General features: G+C 37.3%; 2 protein-coding genes across 2 annotated transcripts; both read left to right on the top strand.

Annotated features, from left to right (window-relative positions):
* Nucleotides 1-4,752: 4,752 nt before the first annotated feature.
* On the top strand, nt 4,753-5,688 carry LOC103546817 (olfactory receptor 8S1-like). Its single transcript, XM_008513652.2, has one exon. It carries the CDS (start codon nt 4,753-4,755, stop codon nt 5,686-5,688), a length of 936 nt encoding a protein of 311 aa, XP_008511874.2.
* A 13,629-nt stretch (nt 5,689-19,317) lies between these two features.
* On the top strand, nt 19,318-20,247 carry LOC103546818 (olfactory receptor 8S1-like). The gene has a single exon (XM_008513653.2). It carries the CDS (start codon nt 19,318-19,320, stop codon nt 20,245-20,247), a length of 930 nt encoding a protein of 309 aa, XP_008511875.2.

Below are 20,247 nucleotides of genomic sequence, written 5' to 3'. Positions count from 1 at the left end.
TTAAAGACTATTCTGTCTCATATTTTGGCTGATATAGCCACTTCTGCTCTCTTTGGATTACCATCTGAATGGAATACCTTTTTCTATCCCTTCACTTTCAGCCTATGTGTGCCCTTAAAGCTAACGTGAGTTTCTTGTATACAGCACATAGTTGCATCTTGTTATTTTAATCCATTCAGCCACTCTAAGTCTTTTGATTGAAGAGTGTAACCTATTTACATTTAACGTAACTATGATAGGTAAGGACTTACTATTGCCATTTTGTTAATTATTTTCTGTCTGTTTGTAGTTCTTTTGTTCCTCCCTTGCTATCTTCCTTTGTAATTTGATGGATATTTTTTGTAGTGAAATACTTTGATTCTTTTCTCTTTATCATTTTTGTATCTACTCTAAGTTTTTTCTTTGTGGTTACTGTGAGGCTTGCATAAAACTTCTAGTTTTAACAATCTATTTAAAGCTTAAAACAATTTAACTTCAATCACATACAAAAAACTCTACACTTTTGCTTCTTACACTCCACACTTTATATTATTGTGTCAGAATTTACTTCCTTTTACATTGTGTATACGTTAACAAATTTTTTGTGGTTATCATTATTCTATTTTTAACTTTATTAAGGAATAATTGACAAAGATAATTGTATATATTTAAAGTATATGTATATGATGATTTCGTATACTTATACATTGTAGAATGATTACCAAGATGAAGATAATTAACTCATCCATCACCTCACATAGTTAACTCTTTGTGTGTGTGTGTCTGTGTGTGTGTGTGTGTGTGGTGTAAATGCTTAAAATTTATTCTTAGCAACTTTCAAGTATACAATATCTTATTCATTATTATTAATACTTTTACCTTTTTTTTTTTTTTTTGAGGAAGATTAGCCCTGAGCTAACTACTGCCTGTCCTCCTCTTTTTGCTGAGGAAGCCTGGTCGTGAGCTAACATCCATGCCCATCTTCCTCTACTTCCTATGTGGGACGCCTACCACAGCATGGTGTGCCAAGCAGTGCCATATCCACACCCGGGATCCAAACTGGTGAATCCCAGGCCGCCAAGAAGCGGAGCGTGCGAACTTAACTGCTGCACCACCGGGCTGGCCCCAATACTTTTACCTTTTAACTTTTATACTAGAGTTAAAAGAGATTTATGTACCACCATTACAGTTTTCCTTTATTCTGTATTTGTCTATATTTTTGCCTTACCAGTGAGATATATACTTGCATATACTTTCTGTTACTGTTTAGCATTCTTCTGTTTCAACCTGAAGAATTCTCTTTAATACTTCTTGTAAGGCAGGTCTAGTGGTGACAAATTCTCTCATTTTTGTTTGGGAAAGTTTTTATCTCTTTCTCACTTTTAAAGAACAGTTTTGCCAAGTATAATATTCTTGGTTGGCAGGTTTTTTCTTTCAGCACTTTGAAATATCATCCTACTATTTCCTATCTTTCAAAGTTTCTGCTGAGAAATCCACTGATAGTCTTAATTGGGGGGCCGGGGGAATGTGTCTTCCCTTTTATGTGATGAGTTGCTTTTCTCTTGTTGCTTTCAGACTTCTCTCTCTGTTTTGACTTTTGATGTTTAGTTATAATGTGTCTCAGTGTAGATCTCTTTGGATCCAACCTATTTAAAATTCATTGTGCATCATGAATCTGGATGGCCATTTCCTTCCCCAGATTTGGGTGTTTTCTACCATTATTTATTTAAATAAGCTTTCTGCCTCTTTCTCTTTCTTTTTTCCTTGCGGGACACACTTAATGTGTATATTGGTTCACTTGATGAAGTCTTATATGTCCCATAGACTTTCTTTATTCTTTTTCATTCTTCTTTGTTTTTATCCCTCTGACTGGATAACTAATTGATATGTTTTTGGGTTCACAGATTCTTTCTTCTATTTGATTGAGTCTGCTGTTGATTTTCTCTATTAAATTTTTCAGTTAAGTCATTATATCATTCACTCCAGAATATTTATTTGGTTCTTTTTTATGATTTCTGTCTCTTTGTTGAACTTCTAATTTTGTACATGTATTGTTTGCCTGATTTCATTTAGTTCTATCTGTGTTCTCTTGTAGCTCACTAAACTCCTTTAAGAAAATTATTTTGAATTCTTTGTAAATCAGTTTGTAGATCTCCATTTCTTAGGGTTGGTTACTGAAGCTTTATTTTGTTCCTTTGTTGGTGTCATGTTTCCTTGATTCTTCCTGATCCTTGTAGACTTGCATTAGTGTCTGTGCATTTAAAGAAGGATTCACCTCTTTGAATCTTTACACACTGGCTTTAGTAAGGAAAGTCCCTCAGCAGTCAGCCTGACCAGACATTCTGGGTGGGCTGGATCATGTGCAGGCTGGCTAGTGAGATATGTGGGCCAGCCTTGTGCTAGGGTTCACAGGCAGGCAGGCCTGATGCCAGGGTCTTCAGGTGGGCTTGCCTGGTGCTGGAGTCTGTGGGTGGGTGGGCCTGGTGCCAGGGTCCATAGGTAGGTCTGCTCTGGGGATTGTGGTTGGTCCTGGTGCCAGGGAACATCAGTGGGCAGGCCTGGTGCTGGGATCTGTAGGCAGGTAAACCTGGTTCTGGCATCCACGGGTATGTTTGCTCTCTCTTTCCCCCATAGGAGAACTTTCAGATTAAGGGTATCTTTTTTTGGGCTTCTCTGTGTGAGTTGTGAGAGGGGTGACATAGGTAAAATAAAACTTTATTTCTTACCCTACCAAATGTGTCTTTTCTTGTTTCTGTGTTCCACCAGGGTGCTGTAATCTCTCACCTAGATTCTAGATCCATAGATGGCTATTAAATCAGTGTTTCTTTGGGGGTATGAGGGCTGGGACCTTCTATTCTACCATCTTGCTGATGTCACTTCTTAATTTTACTTTTAAAAGATTATTGTGAGAAGGTTGTCTTAAAGAAGAAACTTACTGTGGAATCAAACCCCTAGCATTTCCTTTTATTGTAATGACAGTTCCTATGTAAGATGTTCCCTTGACCCAAGGTTGGGATTCTTTTTACAGTTCATGAATCTCTGGATCTAGTTAGTCAGACTATATTCATTAGTACCCAAGAGAAAGAGAATTTCTTTGTATGTGCTGTCTCTAAAATCATGCATAGTTCCAGCTATTGTGAAACCTTACTTGGGTTCCCTTCTGAGTTGCTTTGCTCTAGGGGTGATGGGGTGATCTCAGGATAAGGACTGGGAGCCCCCATGCACAATTTTGCTATATCTAAAGAGTGAAAGGGGAAGAATTTAAGAAATTGTCTCCTCTATCCTGACCCAAAATAACTGTAAATAAATATCCAGATATCATCCACAATTTATCATTTTACATTGCTAGTGTTGAATCCATCATAAATGTTAACTTTCAATATGATTTTCTATTTCTGCCCTAAAGCAGTATTCTCAATGTTGACATCACAAGCTGAGAGAGGTTTATTACTTACTGGCTCTGAAAGTATTGTTGCCACAAACCAGTGTACTACCAACTGAGAATTCAGGTAATTGGATTTTGTTCTTCACATGGGCTAAGAGGCTCAACTGGTCAGTCAATGAATGAACAATAGAACAGATTCCTCAGACTTCACTGATGAACCTAAATGAACTAGTGCCGAATTAGAACAGCAAAGGCCAAGATGGGCATCCATATTGAGGCAAGAGTATTGAACAGTTTTATTGAGACTCAGTAAAGTCTAAAATATCAAGCCAGTGTGGGGATATATGCACAAGCTTTAAAGTGTGAGGAGAGAGTTTAGATAACCATGTGAGGCTTTAAAACCTGAAATAATGATTTAGACAGGTATGGTGACTGCATATATTATTGAATATGTGGGTTCTAGGGTGAGCATGGTGTGTCTAACCAGAGCATTGTCCTATTATTGGGAGCAGCTTCTTGTAACCCATTGTAGTCATAGCATTGCCCACAAACACTCACTTAAAATATTACTGGGCATCATGATCTGGGCTATCAGTTTTTTAAAATTTATTATTTTGTGAACGTATATTAAAATTAAATGATAATACAATGCCATTAAATAAAATAAGAGAAATTTAAGACAAGAAAATCCAAAACAATCTAATTCCACATCCAGTCTCTAAATTTCTTGATGTCTTATTGTCCTCCTATCCTTTAATGGTTTCTTACACTTCATCTTGGCCCTTATTCCAATGATTGTACACTTAATTTTATCATTATCAGTATCTTTATAATTTTCTTGTGTGTGCATGGGCATGCTCACACATACACATGCACAACCAATGATCTCATTTACACTTCACTGAAAACAAATGGAAGCAATCAAATGGAAACTCCCTTAACTTCTTGCATTCTTGACCTTCACTTTTACACATAGAATAGACAAAATGTCCCCGCTTCTACCTAACTCTCTTTAATCTAGATTTAATCCTGTCTCCATTTCTCAAGTAATTCACCCCTGAAATTTTCTTCTCCATCCTCCTCTCATATCAGCAATCTTTCCTTTTCAAATCTATCACTCTAAACCACATAAAAACACCCTGGCTCAAAAAAAAGATTATAATCAAATATAGTAACATGATTTATTTAAAATATCAATGGTTTGATGTATCAATGGTATGATAGGAATGGTACGACTAAGAAGTTAGCTTTTAAATATGAAAGTGGATTTTGGGACAGTAATGAAAAGACATTTGTGCAGAATAAGATGTAGATGGTGAGTAACTGAGAGATATTCAAGGACTTTTGGTGAATATTCTTTTTGTTTTCCAGGGAGAATACTTCCCTATATGGCAATGAAAAACTACAGTACTATCACTGAGTTCATTATCCTTGGACTATCTACTGACCCCCATATTCAGGCTGTACTCTTTGTGCTGTTCCTTTTGAGTTACCTCCTCACTTTGATGGGAAATTTCTTGATGCTGCTGGTAATTAGAACTGATTCTCACCTCCACACACCCATGTACTTCTTTTTGAAACAGTTATCCTTCCTGGACCTCTGCCACTCATCTGTCACAGTCCCTAAGATGCTGGAGAATCTACTTTCTGAAAGTAAAACCACCTTTGTAGAGAGCTGTCTAGCTCAGGCTTTCTTTGTGTTTGCCACTGGGGGCACCGAGGCATGTCTGCTGGCTGTGATGGCCTATGACCGCTATGTTGCTATCAGCTCCCCTCTGCTCTATGGCCAGGTAATGAGCAACCAGCTCTGCATTGAGCTGGTGTGGGGCTCCTGGGGCCTGGCCTTTGCTGATGCTCTCATCAACATCCTCCTGGCTATCAATTTAGACTACTGTGAGGACCAAACTATTCCCCACTTCAGCTGTGAGCTGTCTTCTCTCTTCCCTCTGTCATGCTCTGATACCTCCACCAACTTCACACTCCTGCTCTGCTCCTCTGTCTTGCATTTCTTTGGAACCTTCGTTATGATTGTTTCTTCCTATGCCTGTATTGTCTCCACCATCCTGAGCATCAGCTCCACCTCAGGCAGGAGTAAGGCCTTTTCCACTTGCTCTTCTCACCTCACTACTGTGATCTTGTTTTATGGCTCAGGTTTCATCAGCTATCTCTTACCAACTTCAGGTTCCCCTCTGGAGATGATCTTCTCCTTACAATACAGTGTGATCACACCCATGCTGAATCCCCTCATCTACTGCCTGCAGAACAAGGAGGTGAAGGCAGCTATGGGAAGAATGTCCAGAAAATATTTTCATCATTTCATGTAGTGACACAAAATCATGATGAAAGGGAAACTGAACCATTATGCTACATGGTCCAATAACAAACTTTAAGGAGATTTTCTTGATTATCTATGATGCCAGATGCGACAGAGAACAGTGGCATTTATTTCCTTGGAAATGCTTGTAAAGAGAACAGAAAACTCTTGTCTGAGGATGAGTCAGGCTCAGTCTTATTCAAAAAAGGAGAAAAGAATCAGATAATGCTCTTTTTCAGGGGATCATTTTATAAATATGTTGATTCATTATTCATATCTATGTGGACTTCTATTGCTATTGGTTGTTCATTATTCCTTCACACTTCTTCAAATAATTGCACCTAAAATCCTTAGGAAAACTGATTCCGTCAAATTTTTATATCCATCAAGTGGAGTGATTCGGTAGCCCAGGATAGGCTAACCATTCTACGCCTTTATTCTAACAATGAAATGAGGCAAGGAGTGAAACCAAGACCCAAGTGAGGTTATTCAGAATCTTTCTCTAGGAAATTTCAACATTAAGCAGGAACAAACAACCAAAAAGGTAACATTCCAAACAGTCAATCTAACTGTAGTGCCTAAAGAGACTATGAAACCCTGCTCCCCTGGTATCTGTCCTTCCTGAGATCATAATTTTAACAATTATAGTACAGTCATGTGCCACATAGTAATGTTTCAGTCAACAACAGACTGCATAGAGGATGGTAGTCCCATAAGATTAGTACTATATAGCCTAGGTGTGTAGTAGGCTATACCATCTAGGTTTGTGTAAGTACAATCTATGATGTTCATACAATGGCAAAATTGCCTAGCGACGTATTTCTCAGAATGTACTCCATCATTAAGTGATGCATGACTGTTATAATAGCTAATACGTTACATTTCTTAACTCATGCCAAGAAGTGTGCTAAATTCCTGTGATAGGCAGAATTTAAGAGGTCCTCATTCTAATTCCTGGAACTTGTGAATATGTTGTGTTTTGTGGCAAGAGGCTAGGCAGACATAAGGTTATAGACTTTAAAATAGGGAGATAATCCTGGATTCTACAGGTGGGCTTAATCTAATCACATCTAATCTAATCCTTAAAATAAGGGAAACTCCTCCAGCTGTAGGCAGGAAAGATGAGGCAGAAGGGAAGCTGAGAAATAGTATAAGCATGAGAAAGATTCAACCCACTGTTGCTGGTTTTAATCATGGATGGAGCCACAAGCCAGAGATTGTAGGTGGCCTCTACAAGCTGAGAACAACTCCTAGCCAAGAGCCAGCAAAGAAACAGGAATCTCAGTTCATGGAATTGAATTCTGCCAGCAACCTGAATGATGTCTACCCAAGATCCTCCATGTAAGGACTGCTGACTTGGTTTTGGCCTTGTGCAACCCAGAGCAGTGAAATCAGTTGATTCCACCCAGATTTCTGACCTAAAGAACTGTGAGATAGTATCATTTTAAGCTACCAAGTTTGTGGTAATTTGTTATGGCAGCAGTAGAAAACTAATACAGTACTTTAGCTTTAATATCATACTTAATCATCTCAACAGATATATGAAATAGATTTTATTGTTAGTTTTCCTTTACTGGTAAGGAAATGAAACTCAGGATGTTTGCCTGTCCAGTGACCCATAGCAAGGGAATAGTGGAGCTGGAATTTAACACGTGCAGTCTGAACCAAGTCCATGCTCTCAGTCACTGAACTGTCACCTCCATTATGTCTATGAGGCTCCCAAATCCTTTCCGTAATTATTTGCTATCAGATTTAGTTGCTTACACTCAAAGAATGGTAATTGGTACAGATATCAAAGGTGAGGTTCAAGCAACAGAATTTCAGTGAAATGAAAAGTGCTTAGAATTAGATATTTGGTTAAGATTTGGGAAAAGACAGTCATTATTATGCTATTACTATTACTCTTCGATTTTGTGAAATATCCTTTTTTTCCCCAAAAATTCCTTTCCCCCCTTTAATCAGATTATCCACAGTCGGTTTCTGCTTCTTTCAAAGAAAGCTAATTAGTTTTGAACTGGAACTAGAGATTGATTTGTAGGCAACAACTCTCAGGGAAGTGAGAATGTGTGCAATTAGTTATCGTGCTAAGATGTGCACAATGAAGTGAGTCATCTGTCCATTTTTACTGCTCATGGTATGTAGTTGCCACTCTCATTTCAAGACCCATGATTGCCTGAGACCATAGACCCTGTGCTAAGCCTCTGTATAAGAGGAAGTTGCTAAAATTAAGCAAGTCCAAGAAAAAGAGGAATGCCCAGCAGTGAAGCAGGGTCTTCTGTTGTCAAGACAATTATTTCATGTCTTTATTTTTGACCTTGAGGTACAGAATAAATTTCAAGATTTTTCTTTCCCTATGCTGAAAGAATATCTGTCACTTTATGGATATAGAGCAGGGACCATACAAAAATAACTCAGAGACTGATTGAGTGAATTCACTATCACACCAGGTTGCTTATGGGAGAATTGGGTGTTGATCAGGGAATTACAACATCTCAATAATTGGAATAATGACATCATGGAGAATTTGGAGGACCTAGAGAACCACGAACCTCCAAGCCTCTCTAAAACCACCATGTCTCCTTTGCCTCAGCATGATGTGTCTGCCTAACGTAGAAAAGCTAGTAACTCCTCGTATCCTATATTCTTCCATGTTTCTCTTTTGAGCAGGATTTGTCCAGGATTCAAAATCAACATGGTTTGAAAGGTGAAATCAGAATAAGAAAGGAAAGAATTACATATAGAAGAAATTATGATAAAAGATGAATTTTTGTCTCCAGTAATCTAGGCAATATTTCTAGGAATGGATTTTACTTTTTCTTAAAATAGGAAAGTAAATATAATTTCTGTGTAGTACTGTTTTTTAAAATCATTTTTACATATCTATATTCACTTATTAAGACATCATTTTACATAAATACCTGAACGGGATCACATCATACAATCTATTTCTTGGTGATATTTTTTTTTTAGCTTGTCAGCCTTTCCATGTCTTCTCTTGCTATTCTCCACTCAGGGTAACCTGTGTTAACCACAGAGTATGCATCTTTCTTAGCTTTCTCTGGGTTTGTATGTTCATGTTCAAACATCTGTACACATATGCTCATATGTATACAAATAGAAGCTTTTCCACCTCTGCTTAAGAAGTCTTTATGATACACATTTTTCTTCTGTTTGCTTTTCTTATTCATTAATATAATATATAAAACTTACTACACATCAAATGGCATAGCTCTAATTCATTTTTGTTTGTGTCTCAGCATAAAATTCCATCTTGTGAATGTGCCGGTTTCTCAAACCATTCCCCTACATTTGGGCTAACTTTGCTTCCATTTTTAACCATCACAAAAAATGCTACAATAAACGTTTTTGAGTACATAACATGAAATCTGAATGTTTCTGTTTCTCGGGGATTGATGCCCAGAGATAGAATCATGAAGTGTATATATGTTTCTAATTTTAGTTGATATTGCCTGATCATTTTTCAGCTGTGCTATAATACTTCACATCTCCCCACCAGAAAAGTAAGAGTGCCCTTTAACCCCTATTGAACCTGCAATGTGTTACTGTTTATTATATAGTGATATTTCATTTTTATTTCAATTTGCATTCCTCTGACCGTAAGGAAATATAAACATCGTTCATATATTTGTTGACCATTTGCATTTGATCTTCTGTGAAGATCATATCTGCAGCCTATTTTTCTTTTGGCTTGTTTGCTGTTTTTAATCAGCTTTAGAGCAATTCACATTTCAGGTATATAAACTATGTATATTCTACGCAGCAAGTGTTTTTTCAGCTCTATTGTTTGCCCTTGTCTTTGTTTATGATATCTTTTGCCATGCGAAAGTTATTTAGGTTTTATATATTCATACATAATTTATTTTCTTCAAACATTAAGTGTCTTTACCCATCTAGGTAAAGGTCTACTTCACCTTTGATTTTAAAAATACTTCCCTAGATGTCCTTCTTAGACTTTAATTTTTTAATTTTTTATGTTTGTCTCTAATTGTTTGGAATTCATGTTTGTACTTGGTGTGTAATAGATATCTAACTGTATTAGGTTATGATGGATAACAACTTGTGACAGCAACATTTAATAAATAAGGCATTCTTTTCTAACTGAATAGAAACTGAATCACACATTAAAGTCTGAGATAAATTTATGGGTTTTTAAAGTTTTTATCAGTGTTTTATTTATCTATTTTTGTTAAAGTATTGTGTTACATTTGGCAAGATAAGGCTCCGTCAACATCATCGCCCTCCACTATTGATCCTTCTCATTCTTTTATACGAACTTCAATATCTTTTATTCAACTTCAAAGAAAAACAATTTTGGGATTACAATTGAAAAGGCATCAAATTTAAAAGATAGTTTGGGGATAGAAGACATTTTAATGATATTAAGTCATCCCATTAAGAAAACTGTCACAATAAGAATATGTCTTTCAATTTGTTCAGACAGTGTTTATATCCCTAAATAAAATTTCAAAGATTATCATTATATAGGTCCTGTGCCATTCTTTTTAAATGTACTCATAAGTTTTTAAAGTTTCTCTCACTGATGTAAATGGGATGTTTTCCCATTTTTGTTTATAGGTTCTCATTGTTACTACAGAGGAAAGCTGGCAAGTTTTCTATAGTAAACTTGTATTCAGTGTAGTAGATAATGTGGAAATGCATTTGTTTGCATCTCTTCTAATCCTATTCTAGTGCATATAAACTAGAAGTGTAAAAATTATATTTGCAAACTCTGTTGGATCTAGGTTTCAAGAAGCTTTTTTATTAAGTTTCAATTAGATACATTCATGTAAAATGGTAACTTGGACCTGAATCCTGGGAGGAGAGAGGCAAGATGTGGAGCATCCACTTTACGGACCTAGATCATGGCAGAGATGGCATGGCTCTGCAGCCAGCAACGGTGGTGGAGGCTCTCTGATTTAGCAGCTTCTACATTAGTAGAGATGGCTTTTGACTAGGTTGAAAGTAGTATGACTGCAGTCAACTGCTGCAGTAGAACTTTCCTGATTCCTTGGCTTTCTGTACCAGTGGGAACAGCGTTTCCTATTGCAGCAGAGGAGTGGTTCTGGGGACTGGGTATGTTGTTAATTAGGAGATCATCCTAGTAACTGCTCCTCCAGCCCTTCTTAATGGGTTTTGTAAGCAACTGACTCCTGTGTCAATTTCCTTTCTGTGATTGCAGCTGGACCCAGATGGATGCAATGAGCCAAAGTACCAAAATCTCATATTAACTCTTTTTTTTTCTTTTTCTATAATCTCTTAAGTTTCCTAGACATGCAATTATATAACCAATTAAAAAAGATACTTTATAGTCTTCTTTTCCAATATACATATAGTAATTTCTTTTGTTTTTTATTTTGTGAAAACTTCTAAAATAATACGTAATAATGATATCAATGGGCATCCCTGGCTTATTCTTGAATTTAGCTAATATTGTTTTAGTGTTTCACATTTGAAATAACATTTCCTGTAATTGTTGATATCGTATTTATTTTATTTTAGTAGTTTCTCCCTATTCCTATTTCTTAGCAATGGATACTGAATTTTACAAATTACTTTTCAGCATCTACTGCTATTGACCTACAGTTTTACTTCTTTGGTTTGTTGATGTTGTGAAAGCACAAATTGCACTGGATACAATAAAAAAGCAAAGAAAACTGTGTTCAAAACTATTGCAATAGGGAAAAGAGGCGATAACTGAGTCAGAACTCAACTCCACTAAAACAAAAGGCAGTAGAGTTTTAAGAACTGGGGTGAGGGGGAGATCCTAGGCTATCTGTGTTTGCTAATTGGCTTTACCCAAAAGGAAAAATAAACTTTTTTGTATCTTTGTGATAGGAGGTAGTTTTACAACTTAAAGACCAAGGTGCCCTCAAAGTTAGGCTCCTACCCTCCCACAGAAACTGGGAGATTGGGGTGCTTATCATCCTTGATGACTACATTTCAAAGAGATGGTTCCCAAGTCTTTCTGAAAGACATTCCTGGGTTGTAAAATTGGCAAGAGGACTTTTAAGAGGGGAAGAGGTGCAACAGCCGTAATAGGAGATAAGACAAAATTCTTCCACACACAAAAATCAAAAACCTACTGGCAAAACAAAGTTTTGAGTGTTACTTTCTCACTCAAGCCCATTGCATTGATTCAGATAGCCTCAAGGTAGCCCAATTAATAAGGTGGGGGACAGAGAGTGGGGGCAGAATACAATAACAGGCTTGCTAAGTAAAATTAAGATAATAGGGTCTTGAGATTTAAAAATCAATTCTATTCAAGATTTAAGGCTATGATTACCTACACAGGGAACTGACTGGAAGCTTGCCCTGCAAAAACCATTGTTTGATCAATCCCTAAAGAAAATTCAAGTTGTCGAAGCACCAGGCACCAATAAAAAGCGAGCAGTGAAGCAATGCAGTTGCTACGAAGGACATTCCGGTGCTCATCTCAAATGTGGCCATGCAGGATAATGGACAAGGAATATTCCTGAGAGCAGAGCCTGATACTAGAGAATGTGATGGATTCAGATCTTACTGAGGAGGAGAGCCAGGGCTGTAATGTATGCTACAACAAGCCTACTCCACTGACAAGGCAGGAGTCTTCACTGTTTTCCAGCAGATTTGGAAATTGCCACTGATTTGTTGAAGAAATCAACACAGTTTTCTTGTGGAATATCTACATTCTGGATTTAGCCAATTTGCTTCCTTGTTGTGTTATTTACCTTGTCCTTCTGCCCCATATTTTATCTTAAGAAAAGACTTGAGTCCTTTCTTAAAATCTTCATAAGTGGAGTTCTGTCCTTTGTGTTGCATTACATCAAGAGAAATATGATGTCTGGTTCTCCTACGTTTTTTGACAAGACTGATCAGTGGGTTCAGGTGATGACAATCATCTCTCTTTTTTATAAAGCTCTCCAACCTTCTTTTACTTAAAGATGTTTACAAACCACTGATGACCATTCCCTGAAGCAGTTATTTCATTAGAAGTTTCAAGATGGTAATTTTCTACTTTTGTTATTACTTCTACATTTATTAGCTGGAATTCATCTGAATAAAAGTCAGTTCTTGTATCCATCAGGGGTTCTTTGATTACTCTGAAATATAATTCATACTAGAAGCTTTGACAACTACTTGATTTACATTCTTTTAATTGTGAATATTCAGTGCAACCTCCATTGATGTCCAATGAGTTTTTTCTTTCTGTCCTTTTATCAATTGATTGATTGAATGATTGGTTGTGCATAGTCATTAAATCATATCTTTTTATATATCCAATGTGTTTTATTCAATTTGTCATTATTTTTCATTAAAATATTCTATTTTTGCCCTGTGGGCTGGTTGCTGTGCCCTTCTAATGAGCATAATAGACTTTGATGCCTTCCTTACTTTCTGACACAAAAAAGCCCTACATTTATTATGTGCGCTTTATGACCTAAACCTGTAGTCAGCCATTTTTCTAAGGTATCTGAGTTCCTTTAATGGCTTTTAGAAATCAAACTCAGAGTATCATAGGTGACCATTACAACTTTATCATTAATTCTAGGCATTTTCAATGGACAGAGCCTTTTAAAGCTGGCAAAAAAGTAACAAGTTCATAAATATTTCAAATTCAAATTTAAGATTGCAAAATTCTTACTTTTCTGATTTTATATTGTCTCACTTTGCTCTTGTGCTGAAATATATATTCCTAACAATGTTAGCATAGTATTTGTTTTCTCCTTCAAATATACAATAATAGTTTCATAAAACAATACCAATATTATTACTAACAATAAGACTACTGAATGAAGTATCGCTCACTGAAGCAACCCAGTCAAAACCCCACAAAATAAGGTCAGTTGAAATAATCCTTTTCTGTGGTAGTTATATCACTACTTTGATATACAGCTAGACTCATTTGTTTTAGTTTTGTTTTTAATTTTAAGATTTTTTATTTAATCTTTAGCTTTTTTCTTATTTAATTTTCTTATTTTTATTTTGTAAAACAGTTTATTCATAAGTCAATACTATATAACAAAGTACATTCAAAACAGTATCACTTTCATCTCCGTTTTCCCCACCCTTTTTGCTTTCTCCATCCTCCTATATGCAGTCATTTTTATTAGGTTTTGCTTCACACTTCCAATGTTCCTTTTTAAAAAACTAAACAAATTATATGTGGGTGTGTGTGCATGGGTGTGTACTTGCTACTCAAAAGCCAAAATACTATTTAGACCACCCTGCATTTTGCTTTCTTTACTTGACACTATATCCTGGATATCACTCCATAGCGATACATAGATCATGTTCTTGAATCTTCCTCATTCCTTTCTGCAGTTTTAAAGTACTCCATTGTGTAAATGTCCAGTAATATATTCAACCAGTCATCTACTGATGGATATTTGGGTTGTTTTCAATTTTTTGCTGCTATAAATGAAGCCACAATTAATAATATTTCACAGATATACACATGTAAATATCTTGAACCTTTATTTAAGCCTTACTAAAGTGACATGTGGCCAATTATCCAGGTAACTACATAGGAAATGTGAATTATGAAAACCTTTTGAAAATTACTTGATACTGGCCCTTGAGATAACAGTAACTGCTTGGCAACCAAAAATGTCATTGCTGTTCCTGTATGTTATACAGCCAGCACCATATTGATCCCCAGTTACTGGATATAGTTAGACCAGGTATCTTTAACAACTGGAAACTTCTCCCCCACTGGTTTCTTGATCTGTGAAGATAAGAATAGGAGAGATCACAGGAAAACGATTGAAGCATATATTCTGCTTGTATACTTTACCATGACCATCTATTTCTTGTATAATAAAATACTAATTTAAAAAAATTTGCCTTACTTGATTAATATTAATATTGACTAATGTTAAATCCAGTTGAATAAATAAACTCATCTCATATGCATATAAGAAGATAATCTGGAGGTTAGCTGTGAGTCTCTTTCCAGATTCCAAGTGAATTCTCTGAGGGTCCATATGGCCTATATGTTCCTAAGGGAAAATTCTGATTTTTTTCACAGGTTCCAAATTCCCTTCTCCTACTCTGCCTCTGTTGAGTTCCCAGCAGACTAGCAGGAAACCTCATCTAGGAGTTCAAGTTTATCGTTTCCATTCACAAGTTGCAACGGTCACACATGAGAAAATCCCCTATGTCTTTTTAAAAGTTCAAACTCCTTAGCAAATGAGTCTAGACTTTAGCTTCAAGCTGTAACTCTCAGGAATATAGATTACTGAGCCAGTCCCCTGGTTCCTTAGTTCAGCCTAAAGCAACTGCTCTTTTGATTGGCTGGACGTCAGGGTCCTTCATTCAGATAATGCTATCAGCAAGTTGTTTAAAGTCATAGAGGAAAATGTGTGAACTAATGATTGTGTACTCACTTACTGACTCAGATCAAACTTGAGACAACATAAGAGAAATCAACAACCTGTCAAGAACTTGAAATTTTCAAGATATTTCTCATGTCTTTTCTTCAAAGCCACGAAGGGGTAAGAGTACAAATAAGATTCGGAATACTTTCTCTGCAAATGGCATGTTTTTTGGAGCCTGAGCTAATGTATTTATTTTTTTCTCCTTCTTGCTCAGCCTCCTAAAGAGAAAACTAGGTCTATTCCCAGAGTTTGGAAGTTGTGGTACATCTTCTTTTAATGAATATTACCTGATCACTTCACCTATCGACTCAAAGCTCCAGGACACTGTTCCACCAGGAGAAGCCAAGAGCATGAAAATGTTCTACTGAATCCTATGATGATTTTGTCTCCTAACCTACTCCTTAAGGTGCCTCTTTCTTCCCTTCACTCCCTTCCTCTCTTCTTGCTTTTTAAGAGGCTTAACTTCCCTTTGAAGCCTCTCATCTCTTCACTGTTCTCCAGTCTAGACACTGTCTCCAGGTCTAGAGACAGCTCTTCTGCAACACAGCCTCACAGTATCTCTTCCCTAACATGCTCTGGTCTGCTCCTCTAAAATACCCTTCTTCCTCTTCCTCTTTCTTGGGGTGCGTTAGCAATTACAATAGATCAGAAATCATGTCTCCAGCTCTTTATGTATAAGCTAATTAAATCCTTCCAAGTGTAAGATATATATTATCTTACAAGTTTACTCAATTTTTAGGTGGAGAAATTATAATTTTAAAAGGTCAAACAACATTACAAAAGTTAAACAGCTAGTAAGTGACACAATTGGGTTTTCTACACATCTATCTGTCTCTAAATTACAGGATGTTGGCAACATTCTGCTGCACTTACTAAACCTCAGGCATAAAGCCTGCATTTTATCTTGGAGAAGCTGTGTCCACCATCTGAGAGCAGCCCAGAGAGGGATAGGGTAAAAGTTCAAGCTCTTTAGGAAATGAGTCTAGACTTTAGCTTCAAGCTATAACTCCCAGGAATATAGATTATTGAGCCAGTCCCCTGGGTTCCTTAGTTCAGCCTAAAGCAACACCTCTTTTGATTGGCTGGATATCAGGGTCCTTTGTTCAGATAACGCTATCAGCAAAATGTTTAAAGTCATGGAGGAAAATGTGTGACTCTTCCTCCTAATGGAACATATTTAGGAGCATATTTAGGATTAGGAACATATTTGCCACTCTTCATGCCTTAAACTTTCTCCACATCAACCACAGATGGTGCTTCACCTGCAATTAAAATAATCTTCAGATGATCTATCCTGAGACATGTGGGGTAGGATGAAGGCACAAACTGGGAAAAAACTGTAAAATAGATGATGCTCATCTCCAACACCCTCTTAGCTCTGGTTTTAATATTTTTGTCCTTCACACCAGGTGCCTCTTCCTAAACCCAGGGCTTGAAGCTCCTTTGTGACCAGGCTTGCCTTCCAAAATCAATAAAACACCAGGCTACTTTCTCCTCCTGCTTCCTACTCATTCATACATTTATACACGCACTCTGCTGATACTTTCTGATCAACATTATGAGATAAAAGTCATATTTCATTCTACAATGACTGGTCCTTAGCTGTGTGTCCTTTGGATAGGAGCCAATTAATTCTCTCCATCTAGTGATGTTAATCTCTGGCAACAAAACTACTAGGCAGTGCTCCCCAAAGTTGTTGACATTTTATTTTTAGAAACAGCAGAAGAAAGAAATCACTAATGGTGACATTTTAGGCATAAGCTGCAGTAAAAATGTTTGCTTTTATTATTTTGCTTATTTATTTATTTTGAGAGAATCCCTCTGACAATTTACAAATACCTTAAAAAGACACCTGATGCTCCACTTGTGCGGAAGGCAAGCCCCTGAACAGCAACTCTTCTTCCTGTCTGTATTTTATGCGAGCAAATACAAATCTTTCTCTTTGTTGCAAGGATATAATTCTTCCCATAACTCATAGAGCCTTTTGGAGTTAATAAGTAGTGATATATTTGGAGGTGGGAGACAGGAAAGGGGTTTTTCTTTGTATTGCCCTGAAATCATGTCACAGAGGTGTGGCAGCCCCTTTCCTTCCACACCCTGGGTAAAAAATGGACCTTTTGCCCGACATAAAGGATTTCCTGATTCAATTCTCTATCAGCTACTTTGCCAATATACTCTGGAGAGAATGTGATGATATGAGCACCAGAGGCCCAAGTGGACACTGTGATCAGATGTAAATTAATGAGTGAAATATGAAAACTTTAGCCATTATTTTCATAATCCATTCCTCAAATAACTGTAAATATGCATGTATTAGAAAAACTAATATGCATAATTCATCATTTCTTATTGCTGGTGTATATTTCACTACAAATATTAATTTTCAATAGAATTCTTCCCAATTCTACCCTAATACAGGATTCTCAACACTAACTGCACAAGCGGAATAATTTTCCCTGGGTATGAATAATTTGTCACTGGATCTTAAAGTATTGTTGCCACCACCTGCTGCTACTGGTTATTCACACAGGTAATTAACCTTAGTCATTCAGTGCTTGGTTAATAGCTAAGGGAGGAGGAACCCTAATTCCCTTTGATCAACTGAACATAGTTGTCTTGAGTCAGAATGACAGGCCAGGGTGTACCAGACTTGGACGAGATTACAGAATAGTTATCCTGAATCTGAGGTTACAAGTCATGGGTGTCAGAACAAAGCAGGAGAACATGGGCAAGTTCTGGAGTGTGAAAATGTGGGTTGGGTTGGCATGTGGACTTCCAAAGCTGTCTGAGACATTGACAGGAGCAGAGTCTGGTTATATAGCTATTAAGAATTTAATCTGAGCATAGAATATGTGACCGGATATTATCCTGTTTCAGGGGAACAGCTTCTCTAACCAAATGCAAATAAGTGTTTCTTACAACAGCACACTAGGTTTATAACTCGACTTATTATCTTGGACTGAAATAAATTTTTATTAAATTTTATTTAAATTTTAAAACTAATTTACATTAAAGTAAATGGAGTAAAATTTAATAAAACAAACAAAAACAGAGTCTGACTCTTCCCCCTCATCTTAGCCACCTACTCCCACAATAACGTCCATCATTTCATCATCATCAATACTTATAACATGCCTACAAAATCTGAATTTCAAGCATTCCTCTATCTAACCACTTACAACTTGCTTACCCTAATGTTTGCACAGAAACAATTCTTCAAATTCAGACCAATGACTTTACCACTTTTTCCCTAACCATAATCCTCTGCATGCCCGCATTTAATTCCTTGCACAGACTTGTTTCTGTGATTCATTCACTTTGCCAGCATGCTTTCTTACCTCATTTTTTCTGTCTCTGAATATGCCCAGAAAAAACCAAACCCCACTGAAAACCAAATATCTATCAGCTCCATACATGTGCTTAAGCAGCTAAATATTACTGGAGACAATTGCATACTTGTTCAAATTATTCCCAACCTAAATGGGCACACATATCACCAGTTAATCCTACTGCATTTTCTTAGTAAATTAGTCTTCCACTTGATGTACCTGAGTTTTGTGTTCTTGGGTCGTCAAAATCCCTGACCACCACCTGACTGAAAACACACACCATATACACACAGGTAGATAAACAGAAGATAGATAGATAGGTAGATAGACAGATAGATAGAGACTCTGTTCATGATCTCAACTCACACTTCATCAAAAAACTTTGTAACAATCAGTTAGAAAGTCTGTCATATTCCAGCATAAATCTACCAAGCTAGCTGCCTCAGTCCCCATTCTCTCTACCTTCTCTCCTATTTACAATAGATAAAGGGCCCTTTCTCCTATCTATGGACAAAACTCCAGTTGTGCTCTGGATCATTCATTTTCCCTTTCTCAAGGACTTACTTCTGCTATTAACTTCTTACTCTGCTGCATCAACAAATTCTTTCTCTATTCCCACTGAGTATGCAAAATGTTCTTTTATTAATACCCATCTTAAAAATAAAAGAGAGAAATCTTTTGAGGCATAAGAAAATGGTCCACAAAATTACATGGGGAGTTGATAGAGGGGTGGTAGCTGTCATCCAAGAATATCAAAGTTATCATCAGGATGATTAGGAAGTTAGCTTAGAAATATCTGAAGATGGTTTCCAAGTACAGTCATGAAATGATGTACATGAGCAACAGGGCTAAGGCACTGGGGTAACTGGGAAGCACAAAAGGAGTTTTGATGTTTCTCTTTCTTGAATTCCCAAGGTAAATCTTTTTATCACTATGGGAAACCACAGCATGTTCAGTGACTTCATCCTTCTTGGGCTGTCTGCTGACCCTCAGACCCAAATTCTGCTCTTCGTCTTGTTTCTGATGATTTACCTCCTGACCCTGATGGGGAACATGGTGATGTTGCTGGTCATCAGGTCTGATTCCCACCTCTACATACCCATGTACTTCTTTTTGGGACAACTGTCCTTCCTAGACCTCTGCCACTCATCTGTCACAGTCCCTAAGGTGCTGGAGAATCTACTTTCTGAAAGTAAAACCATCTTTGTAGAGAGCTGCCTGGCTCAGGCCTTCTTTGTGTTTGCCACTGGGGGCACCGAGGCATGTCTGCTGGCTGTGATGGCCTATGACCGCTATGTTGCTATCAGCTCCCCTCTGCTCTATGGCCAGGTAATGAGCAACCAGCTCTGCATTGGGCTGGTGTGGGGCTCCTGGGGCCTGGCCTTTGTTGATGCTCTCATCAATATCCTCTTGACTGTAAATTTAGACTATTGTGAGCACCAAAGCATTCCCCACTTCAGCTGTGAGCTGTCTTCTCTCTTCCCTCTGTCATGCTCTGATACCTCCACCAACTTTACAGTCCTGCTGTGCTCCTCTGTCTTGCATTTCTTTGGAACTTTCATCTTGATCTTCTTCTCTTATACTCGCATTGTCTCCACCATCCTGAGCATCAGCTCCACCTCAGGCAGAAGCAAAGCTTTCTCTACCTGCACTTCCCATCTCACTACTGTGATCTTGTTCTATGGCTCTGGTTTTCTCAGCTATCTCTTGCCAACCTCAGGTTCCGTTGTGGAGATGATCTTCCCTTTACAGTACAGTGTGGTCACTCCCATGTTAAATCCCCTCATCTACAGCCTGCAGAACGAGGAGGTGAAGGCAGCTATGAGAAGAATGTTTAGAAGATATGTTAACTCTTTCACATAG

The sequence above is a fragment of the Equus przewalskii genome, chromosome 5 (genome assembly GCF_037783145.1).
Source record: "Equus przewalskii isolate Varuska chromosome 5, EquPr2, whole genome shotgun sequence".
NCBI classification, from domain to species: Eukaryota; Metazoa; Chordata; class Mammalia; order Perissodactyla; family Equidae; genus Equus; species Equus przewalskii.
The sequence above is the reverse complement of the archived record's forward strand: the minus strand, read 5'-3'. Positions and strand labels throughout refer to the sequence as shown.